At 42.2% G+C, this 26,351-nt stretch overlaps 1 protein-coding gene across 3 annotated transcripts in view; it reads right to left on the minus strand.

Annotated features, from left to right (window-relative positions):
* Positions 1-1,753: 1,753 nt before the first annotated feature.
* Positions 1,754-26,351, minus strand: part of LOC116970985 (guanine nucleotide-binding protein G(I)/G(S)/G(O) subunit gamma-7) — a 263,738-nt gene continuing 239,140 nt past the window's right edge. For all 3 annotated transcript variants that reach the window (XM_033017739.1, XM_033017738.1, XM_033017741.1), the window contains one exon: positions 1,754-3,539. In XM_033017739.1, coding sequence (XP_032873630.1) covers positions 3,414-3,539 — 126 coding nt within the window. In that variant the 3' untranslated portion in view covers positions 1,754-3,413. The remainder of the gene's footprint in view (positions 3,540-26,351) is intronic.

Raw genomic sequence — 26,351 nt, forward strand, 5'->3', positions numbered from 1 at the left:
CATACAAGTGGGGATTTGTATCCCACAATAACTGATGCTGGAAAAGTATGATTCAGTAATATTTTCAAATGCACTGGATAATATTGGTGATATGACCAATATTGGCCATGATCTACTACTATTAAGGTCAGATGCTATGTCCAAAAACAAACTTGATGGATCATTTCCTAGAAAGTGGTAAGAACATGCCATACGTCTAGGATAAGGAACTCACACAATCTGTAGGGTGTTTCCCAAATACATTCACAAGCAATGTAAACATATTCCCATTCCCATTCTTTTTGGAGGGTCACCAAAGTGATGGATTTTTTTTTGTGGCAAGCTCACATTTACAAGTTTCACTGAATATTGTCGAGAACTTTCAAATAAGTGTCAGTTAGATTTTCTGAAGGATGAATTGAGTTCAAAAGTCTAGTTCATCTAACACGGTAATGTTCACAGCAGACCAAGTTGCCCCATTTGTTTTCTTAATTATTCTCGTCTTGGATTCAAAAAAGTTGCACGAGAATTGCGAAGAGACTAGGAAACATCCGAGTGGGAATTTATATTTGGGCCACAAATGAACTGAATACTATAAATCTTAGTGTAAAAATCAATACAGTTAATAATACATTTTCCTCCAAGATTATAAATACCTAACTTTCCCCTTCTTATCATTCGTAATTTGTAATGGCACTTCTGGTGTCTTTGTGGTACCATCACTCAGCTAGCAAAAGCAGGGCAAGGTGGAAACACCATAATGTATTCACATGGAGCTGAGAAAAACTGAGAGAAAATGATGACGATAAAAAGGAAAAATATTATCCCACCACACTTTGCAATGGAATTGTTTCAGAAAGGCAAGTAGCATCAGGTGACCCTTTCTTGATGAACTTTAATGAAGCAGAGGAGTGTCCTTGAGTGAGGGCGATAACCTATCTTCTTAGTTATTTTACTCTAAAAGCTCTTTTTGTAAATGCAGTGGTATGATACTGAAATAAAGTATTTCTTCTTTTTTGTCATATGCATTGTATGATTCGCTGTACAAAAGGGAATTGCGTGGTCTGCTCTAAGGCTTATTTCACTTCTGCCCGTGAGAGGATTTTGACATTGTATATTCTACCTATAGATTTCATGGGAAAGAATCTGTCGTCCAAAAATAATCTTTAGAAGAGACCACTTTAAAGTTGGGGTTGCATTAGAAATAATTAATCTCAAGACTGAGACCGATTACTCTATGGCACTGTGTGTCAGAGCATCCACGTACAATTTCAATTATTTTCAGCCTGCCAGTCAACTTATGTTCATGTCAATATATACAAGATTACTTTGAATTAAAGTTCAATGATGTGAATCTGCAATCATTAAGATACAAGCACAGCTATTTTGTTTTAAATTCTAATGTCAATTGAGAGGAGTTTGGGAGAAATCTCACTCAATAACCTTGTGAAATTAGCAAACTATTTGAATTGCTGTTTTCTGTTTGGTGTTTTTTTCAAGGTATGGATCCTTGCTTTGGCGTGTAAAGGAAATACCATAAGCTGCACAGCTAACATTAGATAAACAAAGGATTTTCCATTTTATTTTCCCAAAATAAAAAAGGCACTCTAAAATAAACCCCCAAAAAAGCCAAAGGAGCAGAAAGAAGAGAAGCTGCATTGGCACGTCACTGCAAGATTATTATGTCACAAAAAAACTACTGTTCATCACAAACTACACAGTTCTGCTTCTAGTTAACAAAAGAATCGCCTTCAAGAATTTTCTGTGACATAACTTTGATTTTAAATGATTTGATTTTAATGCGAGAAATGAATTACTGGGTACAAAAATGTATATAAGCATTTTGTCACAGAATAACTTGCGGTGAATTTTTGAGATGATTTGGCTGAGTCAATATGGTTCGTAAAAAAAGTTAATAATAATTATGGCAAAGCTTAACTAACACTTAACAGCTGAGAATAAAAGGCAACAATGCAAGACAGCTGATAGAACAATGCGCATGCAATCTGCTTACATATGTTAAATTGAAAAATTATTTGACAAGGGTTTTTAACACGTCTTTCAAAATAATGTGTTTTATATATATATATATAATAGCTTGTGGTTTCTAAAGAATTCTAGCACTTTTCTATGACATAAATCACTTGGCATTTTCATGGTTTTTGGCACACAACTACAATTTACATTCCTTAGGAGGTTTGCTCGAATGAACAAGGACTCGTGAAAGGCTGTAGTTCATTTGTCACATGGTCAAACATTTGATACCTAATCGTTGTTTTAGTTTTTAATTGATATTTCCAGAAGTTTTCTCAATCTGTTGCTGCTGATATGCCATTGCACAGATTCTTTACATGGCAGGTGAACACTGTTGGTAGGAGTAATGTATTGTAAATAATGGAGCAGAATTTTACCTCCAAATATAAATTCAATAAGCATGATTTTGTGAGCTATAAATTAATAACATAATTAGTTACACATTTTATGTTGAGCCCTAATACAGTTTAGTATAGAAACTTAACATAGTATGCATACACTCTTAAGTGTTATGCTTGGTCTTGCTGGATAATCTGTTCCTTTCGGATGAAGTGAGAAAAATTGTTCCGACTTATAGAAAGCACAAGTTACCATTATCCACATTCATGCCATGAATATTTAAGTGATTTTTTTAGGGGACTTGTGGTGTCATTTTTAAGGGAATTAAATATTTGAATTTGTAGAACGTAAAATTTGCAATTATACGTAATACTGCTTACCACAGATAAATGTGAATCATCAGTACAATACTTTTTTTTTTTGGTTACTTCACAACCACCAGGTCTGTTTAAGGAAAACAGATGATGAATGAATGAATAAAACATGTGTTATTTACATTGTTTTCCATTGGCCAGTACTTTGGTAGTGTAAATATGGAATTTAAAAGGCAGGGGAAAGAAAACTACACTTTTATACCAGCACAGTTGCTAATGACAATAAAGGTGAACAATGTGACATTTAAAAATGCAATGGAAGCATTCAATTGCTTCCCTTCATCTAATATGTTATTGCCCAAACTGTATTATCACCCTCCAAATGTATATTTCTTGCACATACACTTTTCACTTTTTAAAGAATTTTTAGGCAAAGGTATTGTCCTTGCTGAGTTAGTTTTTTTAAACCTAAGATCTTAATATTACAATCAGAAAATCTATCATAAAAGTCCAAAATAGCAATTCTTTCATTGCTCTTCCCCATCACATCTTCTTTCCTTCATTTTGAGAAACATGCTTAGCTAACAAACAAACAATCCAATTTTTTTTTCCTTTTTTTAAAACACATTTCCACAGCAGGCCTGCATTTCAGAAGCTGCACTGCTTCTCAAGGTCTGATTACCAATAGAAATTCTTGGCAGGTCTTCTGATGCTGTGGTCAGTTTGCGAAAGGTTGGCTTGCAGCAGCTATAGGATGGTGCACGGTTTTTTATCCTTGAAGGGGTTTTCAGAGGTTGGAACTCCGACGAGCAACGGGTCATTCCTTGCATGCTGTTCACAGTAGTTCATCAAATCTACAGCTGCCTTTGAAACCTGTCAAGGTTAAAGAGTCATCAATGACATTGACTTGCCAAGGCAATGATGTAAGAAATCACAGCAAACCGTGGACTGCTTGTAGAGTTTTGCAAATCCTGCAGCTTTAACCTTGATCCTACAGCAATTAAAACTTAAACGTGGCATATTCTTTAATGTTACAAGATTGTTACTATCTTCAAAAAACATTTCCCCTTGAAATTACATGTCAAGCATGCTTCCTCAGCACTGGACATTAAGATTTAAATCCTTTGGCAGATCTGATGTATTGACTCTTTTCCTCAAAAACATGTTTTTTCCCTTGTCATTGAAGGAATACAGATTAGCTAAGGAAAGCATGATCAACCAGAGAGATTTTTATGCACCTTATTTATTACTGAATAAACCTTATAATGTCAGAGAAAAACAATTCAGAAAATACTTGGAAAACTAATAATTTATAATTTTTCTCCCTGGTCTGGAAATGTTGGAACTGAATGATTATCAAATTTATCTGAGTTATTCAAGCAGGCCCATTGAAGTTGCCTGTGCTTAACCTGTGTTTATTGCCTGTGTTAAAGTTGTGAGGAGAGCAGCTTGATACAAATGTGTGAAGCATTTGTTCAAAATCACTCAAAATTAACTCATATTTATTTAGTTAGAGTGAAGAAATTGATGAGCTTACCTGAGTCACCCAAATCAGAGTGCTGTATTTAAGCTGGTTGGAGCTGCATTATTACATTATAGAATAGTTCTCTTTATAAATATTATCCAAATAACCAATTTTTTGTTGAGGCAAAATACAAAGTTTAAAAGAAAATAAGATTGGGCCACTCAATAAAGTGACCAACAGTTCTAGGAACAGGATAGACAAGATATAATACATCAGAAACTAAAGCTTTCAACAATCATATCAAGCTGGAGTAACAGCACAGAAGCAATGAATCTCTTACATTGTTTCATATATCACCTCGCAACTTTCTACAGCCTCCTCAACAATGGAAACATTTCAAAATGTGCATACGTTTGGGTGGTATGGTCGTGCAACGGTAGAGTTGCTGGTTACAGTGCCCAGAGACTCGGGTTCGATCCCTACTACGGGTTCTGTCTGTATGGAGTTTGTACGTTCTCCCTTTGCCCGCGTGGGTTTTCTCCGGGTGCTCCGAGGATATAACGGTGATTGCTAGTTGGCGGGGACTTGTTACGCCGAATGGCCTATTTCTGTGCTATATCTCTATTAAAAACTAAACAAACAATGCCCAAAAGATATTTATCCCGACTTTAACTTATCCCGATTTGGTTTTCTTCCACATTCCATAGACGTGTGGGTTTGTAGGTTAATTGGTATTAAATTGTCCCTAGTCTGTAGGGAGTGGATGCGAATGTGGGATAAACATAGAGCTAGTGTGAATAGGCGATCTGTTGGATCAGCATGGACCTGGTGGGCTAACCACAGATCAACCATTTCCGTGTTGTATCTCTAAAGTTTGAGCATTAAATCAGGGCAGAACTTACATAGTAAATGGAAGAGCTCAGGAGAGTGTTGTTGGACAGAAAGATCTGGGAGTCTCCTAAATTGATGAGTCAGGTGCTCAGGTTGGTGAAAGCAGTGTTTGGCTCGCTTGTCTTCAGTGAGCTAAAAAATTGGGACATGCAGCTTGTGCAATTCTATAGCTCAGCTATAGGAAGGATGTTATTAATTTGGAAAGCGTACAGAAGAGATTCACCAGGATGTTATCTGAACTTGTGGGCTGTGGGGTGAGGCTAGAGGCTGGGACATTTTATTTGGACCACCGGTAGCCAAATGGTGTACAAGATCCTGACGTGTACAAGATCACGAGAGGCATGGATAACACTTACAATCTTTTTCCCAGGTTAGAGGATAGAGGACTTTGAAAGTAAAGGGCACATATTTAAGTTGAGAAGGGAGAGATTTACAAGGAGGGTAGTCTGTACCTGGAATGAGTTGCTGGAGGAATATATTGAAAAAGACAACTATATAAATTATGACTTTCAAAATATATTTGGACAGATATATGGATAGGAAGGATTTAGAGGGATGTGCAGGCAAATGGCCCAGAATGCCAATTTGGTCAACATGGACAAAGTGGGCTGAATGGCCGGTTTACTTGCTGAATAGCTCTATACAGAGCTGGAATGATAAGGGGGCAACTACATTTACCCATACATACATTTCAATACATAGGTAAAGATCAAAATTTGTTTTAAGAGGAGTTAACATTTCCATGACATGAAATCACAGAAAGATAAAAAGCAAAAGTGATAGCAGATTAGATTAGTTCCGTTTATTTTTGTGAGTTGTTATTAAATCTCATATTTTTTACTGTTTTGGGTTATGCATTCCAGGTCAATACAATAATACTTTATTAGTCAAGTATGTTTTGCAACATACAAGAAATTTCATTTGCCAAGTCAGTCATACAAATAAAAACCAACAGAGCACGCAAAATACATTTTAACATAAACATCCACCACAGTGATTCCTCCACATTCCTCACTGTGATGGAAGGCAAAAAAAAAAGTTCAATCTCTTCTCTTCTTTGTCCTCCAGCGGTCTGGGACCTCGAGCCTCCCATTGACGGGACGATTTTACTCCCTTAGCCGGCGGCGAGCCTCCTTGTCGGGGCGATCAGCTCCTGCATCGGAGGGGGGGGGAGAGATTCTCAGCTCTGACCCCGGGTCTGGGCTGCTCGAACGTCGTGCGGTTTCCGGAGCTCTCAACTCAGTCTCTCCTGAGATAGCGAGCCCTTGATGGTAAAATCCGCAGGCCGCGGTTGGAACGATCCCAGGCAAGGAAACGGTCCAGAGGGTAGGTCCACGCCACGCGGTGGGGCAAAGTCAGTCCCGAGCGAGGCCTCCAGCTCCATGATGTTAGGCCGCAGAGCAACCCGAGATACGACCAGAAAACAATCGCATCTCTGGCAAGGTAAGAGATTGAAAAAAAGTTTCCCCCAACTCCCCCCGCCCACCCCCCACCTAAAACAAACTGGAGAACACTAACACAAACTTTTAAAACACACAAAACCCCCCCCCCCCCCCCCTCAACTGTTGGTGAGGCTGCCAATCATACGGCGCCCCTGAATACGTCACAATTCTTTGTGGCAAAACAAATCTTTCATCTTGCCTCTGGTTCTTAACTTTGTGCTCTTTGGAATTGGAAACAGATTCGTTTTAATTTATGTTATCAAAACCATTTATGAATTTGAACCACTAATAAATATTTCGACCTGCTCCAGTCTAAGGATTAAGATTGCTCTGAGAACTACTTAGACTCAAAGGACCAAATGGCCTCTTTCTGTGGTGTAAGGAAATAAAGTATGGAAATATAAGAAGACAGACTCGAATTGTTCCATCTTACCAAAGCCCCATTCCTGGAATCCTTCCAGAATCTTAATGCACTTTTTTTTAAGGCCTTGACATCCATTCTTAACTGCAGCACAGAGAATTGAACGACATCCTTTGGGTGAAGCAATGCTTTATATACTGCCTTAACATAATATCCTTGCTTTTGCATTATATTGTCCTGTTAATAAAGCTAATGATCACATTAGCTTTTAATTAGTTACTCAATTTCCCATATTAATACAAAGTTTTATAAACATACATCTGTTAGATTCTATGTTTTTCACCTCAATAAAAATAGAACCATTTAATACATTAAAGCTTCTCTTCACCTATCCTGTTTAAACTTATCACTCAGAAGTTTTTACATTAAATGTAATCTGTAATGCCAGTGAACTTCACAAGCTTACCTTTGCCTCAGGGAAACTTGTCACTGTTCTCTTTTTTTCTTTTGTTACATGTCTGGGTTTCACATGTTCTGCAAACTTTGAAATTCTGTCCTGTTTATCCCTGTCTAGGTCATTAATATATATTTTTTAAAAGGCAACGATCCTAACAATCTGGCTAACATCATTGAAAACTTGTCCTCAGTCTGAAAGAAAACCATAAACACTACTCTTTGCTTTCTGCCCCTTGGAAAATGTTGTTTCTCGACAATCAATGCATCTCTTAAGTCTGTCAGTTGTAATTTTCCCTACGTCTATTATGTGGTATTGTCAAATGCCTTTGAAAATTCATATACATAACAACCGCACTATCCTCTTCAACCTTCTCCATTACTTCATCAAAGAATCCAATTGAATTTGTCATACCCAAACAGCCCATGGCAAATCTATGCTGGCTTTCATTTATTATCTCATGATGTGCAACATAGATATCTGTTTTGTGAATTCTCATTCTGCCAATCCCTTCTGAACAGCATTTAAATCAAAAAATGTCTGCCTCTCTTGTACAATGTTTATGCAACAGCGGCTTTGGATTTAGGGCATCCCAGGTGCTTTACTAGCATCCTAGCTCCTTTAAGTTATGGTTTCTGCTGTAATGAAGAAAAAGACTGGATTCAAACTGAACACAGCAAAGTTCCAGAACATCAATGCACTATCCTAAAACCAGACCATCCATTAATCTATTTTCTGTTTCCCCCCCAAACAATTAATGATTTTGGTACCACATGAGAAAAATACCATAAGACATATGAGCAGAATTAGGCCATTTGGCCTATCAACTCTGTTCCGTCTATTGAATATGGCAGATCTAGCTTCGCCAATTTTTGTGTCCTCTTGATCAGCTGTATTAATTTAAATTTACATTTCAGTTTGGAACATTACATATGTTCAAAATGTATATCTGAGTATGTTGAAAATTACCTTCCTTTTGTTTCTTGCAGTGTAACTGTTACAATGGTTTTCATATTTATTTCAACTTTAGCTATGCGGGGAAGACCAGAGCCTTGTGATTGGAATAAGCAGATTGGGTACTGCTGGTGGGACATGCAATTGAAAACGCAGCCGCCACAGAGTCGTGATAATGACCATTTCAAGCTGGTTATGTGTCATCTCTGAAATTTGGCATGGAACTTCCAGTTGCGGGTTACAGAGGCATAGAGTGATTGAGTGGAAGCTTGCCCACACCGGCCAACATGTCCCAGCTACACTCGTTCCACCTGCCCGCGTTTGGCCCATACCCCTTCAAACCTGTTCTATCCACGTACCTGCCTAACTTTCTTTTAAATGTTGGGATTGTCCCTGCCTCAACTACCTCTCTTTGGCACCTTTTTCCAACCCCCACCACCCTTTGTGTGAAAAAGGTACCCCTCAGATTGCTATTAATTATTTTCCCCTTCACCTGTTTAACTTCCCAACAACCCCCGGTGATTAGTTTCCCCAATTCCTCTTGAATGACCTATCTCCACATTGACCCTCTCATTAGCTGAGGATCCTATCATGGACCTTCCAGGTTGACTGCATGGGTTGCGTGTGTGGCTTTGTAGAGGATTCCATGTTAGAAATGAATTAAACTGCAATTTCTTGCATAAAACATCAGGAAGTCCTGATCTACAACCATCATTCACCTCCACTGGCTGTCATCTTAGGTAGACAGATCACTCCATGGGGCGTTAACCTGATTATGCCACTGGCTACCAACTTGATTACTATTCCAAACCTTAAACCCTGATTGGGCCTATGACCATCAGCCCTTTGCCCACCCACAACTCTTCACCCACTTGGACCCAGCCAAAATCCTGTGTCTGAGTGAATAAAGTGAGACAATAGACAATAGGTGCAGGATTAGGCCATTTGGCCCTTTGAGCCAGCACCGCCATCCAATGTAATCATGATTATGCCACTGTACAAAATGGCGGTGGCGTGGGCACATCGCGACGCCCGTGTCTCCCAAAAAATGGAGAAATAGCGATAATTATGCATGTAAATAGATTTATTTATTGAAATCATATTCTATGTCGCTCTTCCAGGGAGATGCTAACTGCATTTCGTTGTCTCTGTACTGTACACTGAATCTGAATCAGAATCATGGCTGATCATCCCCAATCAGTACCCCGTTCCTGCCCCGTTCCTGCCATCTCCCCATATCCCCTGACTCTGCTGTTTTTAAGAGTCCTATCTAGCTCTCTCTTGAAAGCATCCAGAGAACCTGCCTCCACCGCCGTCTGAGGCAGAGAATTCCACAGACTCACCACCCTCTGTGAGAAAAAGTGTTTCCTCGTCTCCGTTCTAAATGGCTTACTCCTTATTCTTAAACTGTGGCCCCTGGTTCTGGACTCCCCCAACATCGGGAACATGTTTCCTGCCTCTAGTGTGACCAAGCCCTTAACAATATTATTTGTTTCAATGAGATATCCTCTCATCCTTCTAAACTCCAGAGTGTACAAGCCCAGCTTCTCCATTCTCTCAGCATATGACAGTCCCACCATCCCGGGAATTAACCTTGTAAACCTACGCTGCACTCCCTCAATAGCAATAATGTCCTTCCTCAAATTACGGGACCAAAACGGCACACAATATTCCAGGTGTGGTCTCACTAGGGCTCTGTACAACTGCAGAAGGACTCTTTGCTCCTATATTCAATTTATCTTGTTATAAAGGCCAACATGCCATTCGCTTTCTTCACTGCCTGCTGTACCTGCATGCTTACCTTCATAGACTGATGTACAAGGACCCCCAGATCCCGTTGTACTTCCCCTTTTCCCAACTTGATGCCATTTAGATAGTAATCTGCCTTCCTGTTTTTGCTACCAAAGTGGATAACCTCACATTTATCTGCATTAAACTTCATCTGCCATGCATCTACCCACTCCCCCAACCTGTCCAAGTCATCCTACATTCTCATAGCATCCTCCTCACAGTTCACACTGCCACCCAGCTTTGTGTCATCTGCCAATTTGCTAATGTTACTTTGAATCCCTTCATCCAAATCATTGATGTATATTGTAAATAGCTGTGGTTCCAGCACCGAGCCTTACGGTACCCCACTAATCACTGCCTGCCATTCTGAAAGGGAACCGTTAATCCCTACTCTTTGTTTCCTGTCTGCCAACCACTTCTCTATCCATGTCAGCACTCTACCCCCAATACCATTTCCCTAATTGTGCCCACTAATCTCCTATGTGGAACCTTATCAAATGCTTTCTGAAAGTCCAGGTACACTACATCCACTGGCTCTCTCTTGTCCATTTTCCGAGTTACATCTTCAAAAAATTCCAGAAGATTAGTCAAGCATGATTTCCCCTTCATAAATCCATGCTGACTCGGACCGATCCTGTTACTGCTATCCAAATGTGCGGCTATCTCATCTTTTATAATTGACTCCAGCATCTTCCCCACCACCGATGTCAGGCTAACTGGTCTATAATTCCCCGTTTTCACTCTCCCGCCTTTCTTAAAAAGTGGGATAACATTAGCTACCCTCCAATCCACCGGAACTGATCCTGAGTCTATAGAACATTGGAAAATTATCACCAATGCATCCACGATTTATAGAGCCACTTCCTTAAGTACTCTGGGATGCAGACCATCAGGCCCTGGGGATTTATCAGCCTTCAGTCCCATCAGTCCATCCAAAACCATTTCCTGCCTAATGTGGATTTCCTTCAGTTCCTCTGTCACCCCAGATCCTCTGGCCACTACTATATCAGGAAGATTGTTTGTGTCCTCCTTAGTGAGATATCACTTCCTTTTGAATGTTACTGAAGTCTGCAGTCATCGCAGCCATCAAGCGCATCTTTTACAACAAACTACAATTGTAGCCCACAGCAGCAGAACTCGATGAGCTGCTGCCTGACGGCTTCAGTGACTTGCTCCTTTTTAAGTGACTTAATCCTGACCTCTAGCGTTATCTGTGCACTGTTTGTACGATCTCTGTGTGATTGCATAGATTTTGCCCAGGTGCTCCTCTATCCTCCCACACCAGACCGATCTGGTAAATTAAGTAGTTGTCAATTATCTCAACCGCATAGATGACGGATAAAATCTGGGGAGAATTGATGAGTACTTGGGGATAATAACATGTGTATAGTGAGGATGAATGTGAATTGCTTGTGGTTGGTGTGGAATCAGCAGACTGAAAGGTCTGTTTCTAGGCTTTATGATGTTGACACGTGCCATGTGGAAATGCAATTAAACAGTCAGTCTTAGTGGATCCAAGAAGGATATTTCTCAGCGGCTTTTTCAACTAGTCTAAACGATCACAATATGAGCATGTTCATGTTCTTGGTTACGGTTCAGTTACTACAGCAACTTTTGATGATATTGAAACAGTGGAAGCAGTTGTGGATAAGGGGCATCAAATAAATTCCTGCTTTGAAGCATTTCAGTTATCACGATGGACTTAAAGATTTGGCAATTTACATTTTAAAAATATTGCCTTACAGTGAAATAAATATAAGCAGAAAATGTTGGTGTTTCCCAGCAAGATCAGGGAGCATCCACAAAGACTAAATGACCTGCAGCACAGGCGGCACACGGTAGTGCAGTCGTAGAGTTGCTGCCTTACAGCGCGAGAGACCCGGGTTCGATCCTGACTGTGGGGGCTGTCTGTACGGAGTTTGTACGTTCTCCCTGTGACCGTGTGGGTTTTTTTTCCGCGTGCTCCGGTTTCCTCCCACATTGCAAAGACGTGCAGGTTTGTAGGTTAATTGGCTTTTGTAAATTGTCCTAGTGTGTAGGATAGAACTAGTGTACGGCTGATCGCTGGTTGGCATGGACTCATGGGCTGAAAGGCCTGTTTCCATGCTGAATCTCTAAACTAAAACTAAAATCTATCAGAATTCTGCTCGAGCAGTGATGTGGCTGATGTTTACAGGATGGTGAAAAAAATAGACTGGGTCTGTTCAGCTTTTTGTCTAACTGAATAGATATGGGAGCATCACAACTGTCAAGTTATTTATTACACTTGGAAGGAGCTCAATATCATGTTGCTCCATTCCCATAGAAGAGTACATCTAATGAAAATGTTGCTGCCTTCTGTTGTGCTCACAGAATTGCTGAATTTCTTCAAGCAGCGGCTGTACTTATTGCTGACTGAAGTTGAGATCATCTCCTTCAAGAGGAAAGCCCCATATACCATTAATCATGGCTGACGTCGTTTCCTGAACATATTCATATCACCCAGAGGATCAAAGAAGAAACGTAGCAATTTTATTTTTCTCATAAATGCACTGGGGTTTTTTTTTTGTGGTGTATTTTTAGATTTCCTGGGTTATGTGACTTTCTAGGACTGAAGTGTAAAACAACTTTGGACTTGCAGGAAAAAAAAACTGCGGATGCTGGTTTATACTAACAATAGACACAAAAATGCTGGGTTAACTCAGTGGATCAGGCACCATCTTTGGAGAAAAAAGATAGGTGACATTTCGGGTCAGCACCCTTCTTCAGACTCCTGCACCTTTAATGACCTCTGGTAATTCCGAAGGCCCTGAGTGTATATCTACAATGTAGAAACCCCAGCAGCCAACCTCAACACAGATAGTCCACAAAATGTTGGCGATCAGATAATCTTGTTGTTAAATGAATTTCACTGAGGGATACATTTTGGTCAAGGCATGGGGCAGGCCTTCCCAACTTATCTTACAAGATATGTCATCAATGTATTGCCTATTCGTAATATCCAAAGTTGCTTATGTGTATGTTTCTCTTCAGAGAGGCTGGGTGGATTAATGAGTATTTTCCTCTCTGACATTTTTGTGTCCTTATCAGTGCTTTGGTTGGGGAGCTCCCTTGAGACACATGCATCTTGCTACAACATCAAACACCTTTGCAGATATAAAAACCTCATATTTTATGCTTCACTGACACATTCTCATTAGAAGTTGCAGAACTAATCAAGAACACTTATTTGGCATGATGCAAATTTGCTATTTAGAACAAACACTAGACTAAGTGGGACCCGTTGGGTCCCAGTATCACGGGAGGCCTGGTCCCCCAACGTAACCCATTCCCCAACGCAATATTCCGCCACTCACCAATAGCCCCTAACTGCACAGGCACGGCTCATTTCCCCTCATCCCCCAGCACAAACTCCCCCTCCACTTCATGTGTGGGAGGGGAGGGGGGGGGGGAGGGAAGGGGGGGGGTGTGGCAAGGGGGGTGTGGGGTGGGAGGGGAGGAAGGGGGGGGGGGTGTGTGTGTGGGTGGGGGAGTGTAGAAGGGGGAGAGAGGGTGGTGTGGGGGAGGGGGTGAGGGTGTGTGTGGTGTGTGGGGGAGGTGGGGTTGTGGTGGGGACCGCCCTGTCGCTCTGACCCCCATAGTAATGAAGTGCTTTGAACGCCTGGTTAAACCTCACATTACTGCCAGCCTCCCCTCATGGTTAGACCCCCTCCAGTTCGCCTATCGCCCCAACCGTTCAACAGAAGATGCCATCTCTACTATGCTGCACACAATACTCACTCATCTGGAAAACAAAAACACCTACGCCAGAATCCTGTACATTGACTTCAGCTCAGCTTTTAATACCATCATCCCACAGAGACTTGGGGAGAAACTAACCCTGCTGGGCCTCAATTCCACCCTGTGTCACTGGATCCTGGACTTTCTGACACAGAGACCGCAGTCAGTCCGTGTTGCAAAGAACACCTCAGGCTCGATCACGCTGAGCACCGGCTCCCCTCAAGGCTGTGTGCTCAGCCCGCTGTTGTTCACACTGCTCACACATGACTGTGCTGCCAGATTCAGGGACAACAGGATTATTAAATTTGCAGATGACACCACAGTGGTGGGACTCATCAGTGGAGAGGATGAAACAATGTACAGGGAGGAAGTCAAACAACTAGTGGACTGGTGCGGCAACAACTTAGAATTAAACGTCGACAAAACCAAGGAGATGATTGTCGACTTCAGGAGGTCGCAGCCCAAACACACACCCCTCAACATCAGTGGCACCACGGTGGAGAGAGTGGAGAACATAAAGTTCCTCGGAGTGCAAATCACAGACAGTCTCACCTGGTCCAGGAACAACACTGGGATTGTCAAACGGGCCCATCAGCGACTGCACTACCTGAGGAAACTCAAACAGGCCTCACTCCCCACCAACATCCTCAGGACTTTTTACAGGGGCACAGTGGAGTCTGTACTCACGTACTACATTAACATGTGGTACTCCAACTGTAACTGCTCAGACAGGAAGGCTCTGCAGAAGGTAGTGAGGGGAGCAGAGAGGATCATTGGCGTCTCCCTACCCTCGGTACAAGAACTGTTCCAGAGCCGCTGCCTGAAAAAAGCACTGAGCATAGCAAAGGACAAACTGCACCCCCTCCACACACATCAGGATCTCCTGCCATCAGGCAAGAGATACTGCAGCATCAAAGCCCGGACAACCAGACTGCTAAACAGCTTCCTGCCACAGGCTGTGAGGCTGCTAAACAGTCACTCCACCTGATTCTGCTGCTTTTTTGCACTGACAATTTAATAACAACTCTGGCACTGGCCACTCAAATCAGCTGCCCTGGACAATTTATGACTGTTCTTACTTGTATTTTAATGTTGCTGTTTTTACCTGCCCTTTTTTAACTATTCGTATTGTTTTTATTTATGTGTGAAATGTTTAAGTTTTATGTGCGATGCTCTGGTATTCCCTGGGAAACGTCTTCTCATTTTGCACTGTACAACTGTTGCTTTGCAAGATGACAATAAAGGTTGATTGATTGATTGATAACAAGATCAGAGTTATGTATAGATAGAGGGAAAACAGCTCTGATAAAATAATGCCATATTATACTAGAGTTCAATGAATCTTTTGCCAGTCGAGGATAATACGTTCATCTTTAATTGTACTCCTTGAACAGATAGCAGTTTCTATATGGCACCTCACCTGACAGCGATCCCTGTGGACCAGGGCCATGTACATTTCTGGATATCAAATGGAACCTACCTTAGATTATCCAGTTCACAGACAGTTTGATAAAGCTTTCTACATGGATACAGGGTGTTGAGGAGAAATTACACAATTAAATATTCTTATTGTAACGTGAAGAGATTAAATTGGACATTAGTAATACACTGATGAACTAAAGTAACTTGGTTTCTCTATGGACACAGAAGACGATGCGGATGCTGGAATTTGCAGCACGTCAGACAGCATCGGTGGAGGGAAAGGGAAAGTCGCCATCTCGAGTTGTGAACCTGCATCAGGACTGAGTTTGGGGGAAAGATAGCCAGTATTAAAAAAATGAGAGGCTGGGGTGACACAGGGACTGGTAGGTGATAAAAGGACACAAAGTAACTCAACGGGTCAGGCAGCGTCTCTGGAGAACACGAATAGGTGACGTTTTGGGTCTGGACCTTTCTTCAATAACATCACCTATCCATGTTCTCCAGAGATGCTGTCTGACCTGCTGAGTTACTCCAATACTTTGTGCCCTTTTGTGCAAATCAGCATCTGCAGTTTCTTGATTTAGCTGTGGTGATAGATAGAATTAAGTGAGATGTGAAATAATGAGTAGATGCCTTCAGATGTGGAGGGGAAGGGGTTAAGAGGCAGAGGCTAGTGATGGGTGTAAACAGATAAGAAAAACACAAATTACAATAGGCAATCTGGAGCAGGTGGGGAGGGGGAAAGTAGAGACAGGCTGAAAGATAAGGAAGGGATATTGGGCAGGTGTAACGCTCTTCAACAATATGCAGACGGAGCAGGTGGGGGTGGGGAGGGGGAAGGTCTAGACAAAGGCTGAATTTCTTCTTCATGCTGCATTTCTGTCATTGCCTTCCTGCTGCATTTCTGTCTCCGCTTCTGCAACCGGAAGCATGTCACGTGGCACCAGCTCATTGGGTAAATGGTGGACGTGAGGGTGAGGGTTCAATGAGAGCCTCGGTCCACTATAACTGAAATCCGTTATATAGTGGACCGCTATTGTGACGTTTACTGTACATTACATTTATTGCTCTCATCCAAATGAATGATAGAAATTGTGAGCAGCTGGAGTCTTAGCATTGTTTCCTGCACAACCCAACTCTTTACAATCTGAAAATAACCTTATATTCCTCCTCTCTATTTTGGGTTCATTTATCAATTCCCAATCCTGGTCTTTGTTTTCCCAATACTATGTGCCTACGGTCACTGACACTCAATGTTGCTCAACATTCTCTTGTGTAGCATCTTATCCAAATATGTCAAATGAGCTAGTTTGCTGTTATCAATTCTGCTAAGAATTTCTTCAAACACCCCAACATGTCACCACTGGTTTACATGATTTTGTGAAAGATTTGCATGTCAGGCATATATTACCTAGGAGCTAGTGGTTATAGACTTAAATTCCTGGGGAGTATCTTCAGTGTTGAGCAAAGGTGGATGCAGAATTGACCACAGAGAATGCACATAATCAGCAATAGTTGCACATCTGTGTTCAAGGAATTCACACTGCCTATGCGTAACATTAATACCCACTAAATATATTGTGCAGAAACCTCAGGTGGATTTACACAGTGCTCCATCTGCTTTTCTAAACACCCCAATCCCACCAGTAACTTTATACAATGGCATTGACAATCTTCTGAATCTAAATCATGGATTAAAAATAATGTGCATTACTGCTCCTTGTTGTGCAAACTTATAATATTCTGGAAATCAAAAGCAATTTATGTACCTCTTTAAAGAGAGAGAAAATAAAACCTTGTCTGCCTACCCTGCACGTTGTTATCAGCAAATAAACCCTCTCAGTCTGTATTACAATTTGAACCCTTGGTGATCTTCTATAAATGAAGATGACCAATGGTTCAACAACAAGTGCAGGCTTGGCGATCGCTTCGATCAACACCTCCGCTCAACCTGATCTCCCGGTGGCTCAGCACTTCAATTCCCCCTCCCATTCCGAATCCGAGCTTTCTGTCCTGGGCCTCCTCCATGGCCAGAGTGACCCCCACCGCAAATTGGAGGAACAGCACCTCATATTTCGCTTAGGTAGTTTACACCCCAGCAGTATGAGCATTGACTTCTCCAATTGCAGGTAGTCCTTGCTTTCTCCCTCCTTCCCCATCCCTTCCCAGCTCTCCCACAGCCTACTGTCACCGTCTCATCCTTTCTTTTTCCTGCCCCCCTCCCCGACATCAGTCTGAAGAAGGTTCTCGACCCTTAGAAAAAGTCGCCTATTCCTTTGCTCCATAGATGCTGCCTCACCTGCTGAATTTCTCCAGCTCTTTTGTCTACCTTCTATAAATGAAGGGCTAATTTCCGAGACACAGTTTTCAGCAACCCTACAGATCAAATGGCTGTAAAAGCAATGCAAGTTTTTTTTTCCTATTCTTTTCAAACACTTTAATTTATTTGTTGTAAAATTAATGGAAGTAGCAAGAAACTTGAAAGCCAAAAGCAACCAATCAGGTAAAGAAGGCTGTCCACTTGCCATGTAGCCTTAGGTTACCGGAAAGAACCGACTAAGCAGAAAAATGCTTGAAACAGTTAATGAAAAATTGTGGTCAGGCATTTTCATTGCCTTCCCTACCCAATTTTTTCTACATGAAAGTTAATCAAAAGATAAATCCTTCTGCAACTTCTACAACACACTGTAGATAAAAAGCATGTCAAATTCCTGCCAGGTGATTTGCAAAATTATGATGAATGTCTTTATCAATGAAAATTTGCTTAAACATAGATGTCAGCTGTTGATATCCACATTTAACTGCTCAGTTATGCCTTCTGAACTGCATAGTCTACCTGTGTTGCCACCTGCAGGGATTCTTGGGATTTTCATACTATGGGCCTTTTGTTCCTCAATATTCCCCACTGTCCTATCCTTACTAATCCCCCCAAGCTACAGCACTTCACACATGTCAGAATAAAATTCTATCTGCCATTGCCCTGTCCATCTTGCCAATTAGTCAATATTGTTCCACACCCCAACATTACTTTTACTGTTAAAAACAATTTTAAAGTCATCTGTGAGTTTTTCCAATCATATCTCCAACATTTACATTCAAATTGTTAATCTGTCTAACAAGCAATGAATGTCCCAGCCCCAATCCCATTTCAATATATTGCTGGTTACATGATTCCAAGCACAAAGGTTACATCTCACCATCATCCTCATCCACTTAGTACCAAGCCAAGGTTTGGCTGATGACTCTAAGAGTTTTATTCTTGTTTCTTAGTCTCATAATGGCTTCTTTGACTTTCATTGGCACAACTTTGGTCCTCATGTTGATAAACAGCAATAAAAGTTTCCAGAGGTGATGGAAAGACTGGAGGAAAGACTAGGCACTGAGAGCTCGCTTATACCTGCATTATGGAGGCAATTAAACATACCTGAGGAATTACAAACGCCTGTGAAGCCATGTGTCCCAAACATTATGGTGTCCTGTAATGGGGTGACTATGTATAAACACAGCTGTAATGTCTACATGGTGAAACCAAAATGTATAAAAATGGCCTTTAATAAAATCCGACAATGTGCACTTTAACCACATGTGATTTTTTCTATTACAAATCTCAAATTGTGGAGTACAGAGGCAAATAAATAAATGATGGGTCTTTGTCCCAAACATTATGGAGGGCACTATATATAACACCACCTTTTTTAATGTCCTGTGCACACTTACTAATTGTGCCTTATCCATTCTCATCGAAATCATTTCTTTCCAGCAACCATCAGGCTCTTGAGCACTACACACCCCTACCACAGCATCTATGATTTGTTATTGAAACGAAGTGCACTTTGGTTTTGCAATATTATGGCAGGGCTCTCGCTTAACTTTTTTTCCCTGTTGCCAGCCGAGCAACCTAGGCAGCTTTTTAGGTTGCCAAATGACAGTTTAGGTGGTCATTTAAGACGGCTTGCATGACACGTTCGATCATGTGCTCGGATGAAGTGCGTAGTTACCAGTCAGAATTATGGTCAATGAAGCATTCACATATTATTGGGCAGTTTACACCCCAGCGGTATGAAAATTGACCTCCAATTTCAGGTAGTCCCTGCTTTCTCCTCCGCTTCCCAGCTCTCCCTCAGCCCACTGTCTCTGCCTCTTCCTTTCTTCTTCCCACCCCCTCCACCCTCACATCAGCTTGAAGAAGGGTCTCGACCCAAAACATCGCCTATTTCCTTCGCTCCATAGATGCTGCCTCACCCGTTGAGTTTCTCCAGCATTTTTGCCTCCCCATTCACACAAGTTCTGTTATCCCACTTTTCTCACCCACTCCCTACACATTAGGGGCAATTTTACAGAGAAGTTAACCTACAAAGCCAATGCATCTTTGGGATGTGGGAGGAAACCTACACGCTTGCAGGGAGAATGTGCAAATTCAACACAGACAGTGCCCGAGGACAGGATCGAACACAGATCCCTGGCGTATGAGGCAGCAAGTCCACCAGCTGTGTTACTATATTTTATTTTCCAATACACAAAAAAATATGCATTGATAACTTTGGTTACTAAAAAAAAAAAAACTATCCATTTTCAGTCTTAAATCTCTAAGTGATGCTTTGTCCCCCTTTACAGCTACTGTATGTTTTAATTCAGTTCAAGACTATGGGACAGTACATTGGCCATAACGTTGCTGCCTAAAATTGCCAGAGACCTGGAATTTTTCCTGAATATGGGTGCTGTGTATGGAGTTTGCTCCTTTTCCCTTTGATCGCATTGGTTTTCTCCGGGTGCTCTCGTTTCCTTCCACATTCCAAAGGTGTGCAGGAACCTTGTTCAGACCCAAAACGTAATATTTTCCTTTTGTCCAGAGATTCTGTCTGACCTGTTGAGTTATTCCAGCTTTTTGTGTCTATCTTCAGTTTAAACTAGCATCTGCAGTTAACCATATAACAATTACAGCACGGAAACAGGCCATCTCGACCCCTCTAGTCCGTGCCGATCAGTTCTTTCCTACATACACGGTACTATATGATAGAACTTTATTAATCCCAGGAGGGAAATTGTGTGTGTGTGTATATAGTTATATATTCATATATAAATATACACTTTGTTTTCTTGTTTATAACATTGTTTACAGAGTACTATATTTACATATTATGTTGTGCTGCTGCAAGTAAGGATTTCATTGGGACATGAGAGAATAAAACACTCTTGACTCACGTCGCTAATGTGTGGGATAGAACCAGTGTGCGGGTGATCGGTAGTCAGCATGGACTCGGTGGGCCGAAGGGCCTGTTTCCACGCTGTATCTTTAAATTACACTAAAACCAGAGGAAATCTATAGAAGGGTCTCTACCCGAAACATCACCCAATTTCTTCTATCCAGAGATGCTGGCTGCTCCATGTAGTTCCGCCGCACAATTAAAGCATGGAATAGTCTTCACCCTACCATAGGTACCCAACCAGAAGCAATTAAATTTAAGGTCGCTCTTTTTTCCCCCCAAGACCCTTTTTTGTTTCAGTCCAAGTCAAGAGTCAAGAGAGTTTTATTGTCATGTGTCCCAGATAGGACAATGAAATTCTTGCTTGCTGCAGCACAACAGAATATGTAAACATAATACAGAACAGGAGATAAACGGTCAGTGTGTCTATATATCATATATACACAATAAATAAACAGATAAAATGCAATAGGCTGTTATTTTTCAGAGTTTGGTGGTGGTGTTTAAATTCTGTTTAAATTCCATTTCGATTTTTTTTTGGAGGACCAGGAAACCAAGAAGCAAGAAGGCACACAAAAATGCTGGAGAAACTCAGCGGGTGCAGCAGCATCTATGGAGCGAAGGAAATAGGCGACGTTTCGGGCCGAAACCCTTTTCTGACTGATGGGGGGTGGGGGGGAGAAGGAAGGAAAAAGGGAGGAGGAGGAGCCCGAGGGTGGGGGGGGTGGGAGGAGACAGCTCGAGGGTGAAGGAAGGGGAGGAGACAGCAAGGGCTAGCAAAACTGGAAGAATTCAACGTTCTTGCCATCCGGACGCAAGCAACCCAGGCGGAATATGAGGTGCTGTTCCTCCAATTTCCGGTGTTGCTCACTCTGGCAATGGAGGAGACCCAGGACAGAGAGGTCGGATTGGGAATGGGAGGGGGAGTTGAAGTGCTGAGCCACCGGGAGTTCAGGTAGGTTATTGCGGACTGAGGGGTGGTGTTCGACGAAACGATCGCCCAACCTCCGCTAGTCTCCCCGATGTAAATCAGCTGACATCTAGAGCAGCGGATGCAGTAGATGAGGTTGGAGGAGATACAGGTGAACCTTTGTCGCACCTGGAACGACTGCTTGGGTCCTTGAATGGAGTCGAGGGGGGAGGTGAAGGGACAGGTGTTGCATTTCTTGCGGTTGCAACGGAAAGTGCCCAGGGAGGGGGTGGTACGGGAGGGAAGGGAAGAATTGACAAGGGAGTTGCGGAGGGAGCGGTCTTTGCGGAAGGTAGACATAGGGGGAGATGGGAAGATGTGGGAGTTACTCCAGCTCCAGCAAGTGAGTCTGCGTTGGTTTTCAGCGGTCGCGGCGAGTGGACAGCAATGGCAGCCAGATCTCCCACCATGCAAAGGGAGGGAGAAAGTGGCCGACGAGGACCGGTTGCAGTGGCAGTGTGCATGTGCAGGGCGGCACATGCGTACAACCACGGCCGATGATGTGCTAGCCAAAGATCCTCGCTATAGGATCTTTGGTGCTGGCCGTGGTTGTGCGCATGTGTAATGCGGCCGGCCGGCGGACGAGGAGCGGGCGGAGACCCGAGACATGGACACGGATAGCGGGCGGAGACGGAGAGTGACAGAGAGAGAGAGAAAGATAGAGAGGGGGGTCCCCTCAGAATTAAACGACAGGACTCCCGGGTGCTTGCCAAGCCGGGCAAAAAGGCATGGCTTTTAGGTTGCCCGGCGGGACTGTAGGTTGCCATTGGCAACCGGGCAACCGCTAATTTCGAGCACTGTTATGGTATGGTTACCTCGGATTACTGGTTACTAATTTATTATATTAATGACCATTGTATATTTATTTGTGTGTTATTGCGTTAATTGTTCTGTATCCGTACATATGATAATTAAACACTCTTGACTATTGAAAGTCCTTCTAGCTCACTTCTCTTGATCTATTGAGGTCATTAAACTACTTATGAGGCTAACTTTAGTTACGGGGAACTAAACACTTGATATCCACTTCTCAAGCACCTCACACAGATATCTTTGAGATGCCAGCTGCTTTTCTCCACCAATACCATAGAATGCAATTTTCCTGTGGACTCTTACAATCCAAATGATGACATTCGGCAAGGAGCAGCTGAATCCTGGGAACGTTTTTGCCAATCTATTTTGACCACATTTTGTGCAACCAACTCCAGAATCCATCCAACCTGAGAGTTAAAATATACCTTTAAATAGCAAGATAAATATTGAGGGCATCATCAAGTCCGTTCAGCTTAGCAGGTTGGAAAACCTGGAAATAATAGGTGAATACAATAATCACTGGGGGCACCGCATTGAAGGCAGCCTCTACCTACAGTCCGTTTGTTTTTAAATCTTTTTTTTATTTTTTGTCAGTTTTAAAGTTTGTTTTGGGGAATCTTTAACTTTTCTATGTGGGGGAAGGAGGGTAGGGTAAAGGGGAAACTGTTTCCCAATCGCTTCCTGGCGGGGACGCCCCCCTCCTCGCGGCCTACAACCTGGATTGGCGCGGCCTTTCCTGCCGGGGACCGGACCAAAGCTTCAACAGCGGCGGCGCAGTGCTGGAGTCACCGCGGAGCGGGCGATGCCTACCTGGATCGCCGTTTGGAGCTCCGGAGGGTTGGGCCGCTGCTCCAACATCGCTGAGCTGTGGTTTGGAGAGCTTCCACGTGGCCAGCGCTGAACAACATCGCGGAGTCCTGGGGCCCTTTTCCAAGGGCCGCCAGCGTTGCATCTCCGCCCAGCACGGCCTGCGGACTTCTGGAGCCACGGACTCCGGTAGGAGGTGCCCGACTCAGATGTCCAAGCCGCTGAGGAGGACCTCCAGTCCTGACGTCGGACTTCCATCACCCCTGAACATCGGGCCGCCCGGAGCGGCGAGAGCGGGGGGTTTGGGAGCCCCCCCGACCACGGGAGGACAACACGACTGAATTTTTGGAGCCTTCCCTCACAGTGGGAATTTGATCCCGCTGTGTGGGGATGTCTGTGTTAAATAAAACCTATTGTGTACTGTGCTCTCTTATTTATTTGTATGGCTGTATGGCGACCACACATTTCACTGTACCAATTGGTACATGTGACAAATAAATGCATCTTGTATCTTAGCTCTTTGCAGCAGCTCTGGCAAAACAGACATGAACACTTCTAATAAACAGCACACATGTGAGGATCCCTTGTAAGACCTGCCCACAGAGAAGGCAGCTTCACTCTCCATTGAATGTCTTATTCCATGTACGAATGCAGTGTAAACCAACTTAAAGTGATGAATACGTTATTTTATACTGCAAGGAGATTGGAGGATCACAATACTGGTAGGGAATGAACTTGTGGAAAAGATCAAAGAAACAGCGTGCCAAATGATTCACAATTTCTGAGGTAAATAACAAAATTGCTCAAAGTAACATGAAATTTCCCACAATCAGTCACAAAAGTGACATTTTAAGTATGTATGTCAGTGCAGGAGAAGGATATCTTCTACAAAATACTGAAAATGAAAAATGTGTGAATAAATTGTCTCAAAACAGGCACGAATAGGAGCAAGAAGTGCCATGGTGTAACATCCTTCATGACATTGACCTCCACTCTGTCCATTAGTTTAACTGCAACTGGAGGTGGGGGGGGGGGGGGGGGGGGGGGTGAATAGATGGGGATTAATATTTTCTCAGCATATGCACTGATAAATGAAAATATTTCACATTTTATATCTGGCAAAATTCCTTTCTAAAACACACAGAGATGAAGAAGCTCTCACGTCATAGTAAACCATAAATTATATATTTTTAGTGATTAACTAAGTCTAAAAAATAAGTTTGACAAATGATTAGGAACAAAAACAACTAAATCTATGGTAACGTATATGAAGAGTGTTCTAGGGCTTGTTTCCCTGGTTACTATGTTACCATATCTCAGTCAGAAAACTTTCCCTGCACTCTCATCGGAGTAAAATTCATATCTGGCATGGACATTAAAATGGACTGTCAAAGCTCATTATAAACAATGGAAAACTAAACAAGAGAAGGAGGACTGGAGGGTATCTGTGGCACAGTAAATCAGGATGGCATTGGGAAGGAAAATGTTCATGCCATTTGTGGGCGGAGAGAGAAATTTCACTTAAAAACAATTTGTGACAATCAGTGTTTGCAATTCCTTAGATAGACACAAAAAGCTGGAGTAACTTGGCAGGTCAGACCTTTGGGTCAGACAGCATCTCTGGAGAAAAGGAATAGGTGACATTTCGGGTTGAGACCTTCTTAAGACAGCAATTCCTTATTAACTATTGCAGCTTGTCAAATAAATCTATGAAAATAAAAGGCAGTGTGTCCATTTGTCTTTCTGCATGTACTGGATTATGTTTGGAACTCTACATAATGGACATGAGTTCTGTAGTGGAACCCACCTGATCTTCCATCCGTTTAGACTAATAGATGGGAACTCAGGTGGATTCACTTATCCAGGTGGTGCTCTGCCCAAACTCTTTCCTGCGAACCCTCAGTTATGAGTAGGTACAAGATGATTCAAAACAGGCCGGATTAAGAAAACTCTGCACACTCTCAACCAGATCATATTTCATCTGCCACAGCTCTCAGACTTGTGGATAAAGATCGTGCATTCCAGTGTCAACGACATTTTATAAGATCTTTGGTTGAATAGGTTTTACAAAAGCACGGTAAACTTAAATCCAAAAAGCACAATGGCATCTGTTTTATAACTTAGGTTATTTGCAAATGCACAGGTATTTAATATTTGCAATTTTTCTAAAGATGGCGTGGAGCATTCTAGCTCAATGTTCGAAGCAAAACACTTCTCTTCTCGGACATAACTTCTTTATCACCAGCTCTGTGCAGAGTCAAGGCTGCTTGAAAGAGCATATTATCCCTTGTGGAAATCCCTAACAGAATGGGGATAGCATTGAAAACCTTGAGTCTATTCATCAGGCGCACTCACTTGGCATTGTTAATGACAGAAGGAGGAGAGTACCACCTAAACTATCCACTCTACCACTCGATCACACATCTTCTGTTCACCTGTGTCACAGTCTGCAGGACCCACATAAGCCTCACCTATTACCTCATAACCTACATAATTGGAGTGAAAACAAGTCACTAATGTACATCTATCTACCTGATGTTACATCATATGTCTACAATTGCTGCACAGTTCATGATTTATCTGTATGGACAACAGCACAAAGCATAATGAATATTTAGATATGTAGACTGATATATACTGTCCTGTTGATCGAGGTGTGGATTTTTTATTACATCTATGGCTATGACGGGCAGTAAATATGAATGCAAAAGGGATAATATTCTACATAGAACATAGAACAGTACAGCATGAGAACAGGCCTTTCGGCATACAATGTTTGTGCCAAAAATGATGACAAGTTAAACTGATCCCATCTACCTGTACATGATCTATATTTCTCTATTCCTTGCACTTTAAGTGCCTATCTGAAATCCTTTTAACACCACTATCATATCTGTCTCCACCACCATCCAAAGCAATGCATATCAGGCCCCCACCACTCTCTGTGCAAAAAACTTGCCCCGCGCACATCTTCATTAAACTTTCCCCCTCTCACATTATAGCAATGCCCTTTAACGTTGAACATTTCCAACCTGGGAAACAGGTTCTGACTATCTATCCTATCTCTGCCTCTCATAATTTTATATATTGCTATCAAGTCTCCCCTCAACCTCCGATGCTCCAGAGAAAACGATCTAAGTTTATCAAACCTTTCATTGTAACTGAAACCTTCTAATCCAGGCAGCATTTTGGTAAACCTCCTCTGCACCGTATTCAAAACCTCCACATCCTTCCTGTAATGGCGCGACCAGAATTGCATGCACTACTCTAAATGCAGCCGACTCAAAGTCTTATGGATCTGCATGATGATTTCCTGACTCTTATATTCAATGCCCCTAGAAATGAATGAAAA

Source organism: Amblyraja radiata, chromosome 3 (genome assembly GCF_010909765.2).
Source record: "Amblyraja radiata isolate CabotCenter1 chromosome 3, sAmbRad1.1.pri, whole genome shotgun sequence".
Taxonomy (NCBI): Eukaryota; Metazoa; Chordata; class Chondrichthyes; order Rajiformes; family Rajidae; genus Amblyraja; species Amblyraja radiata.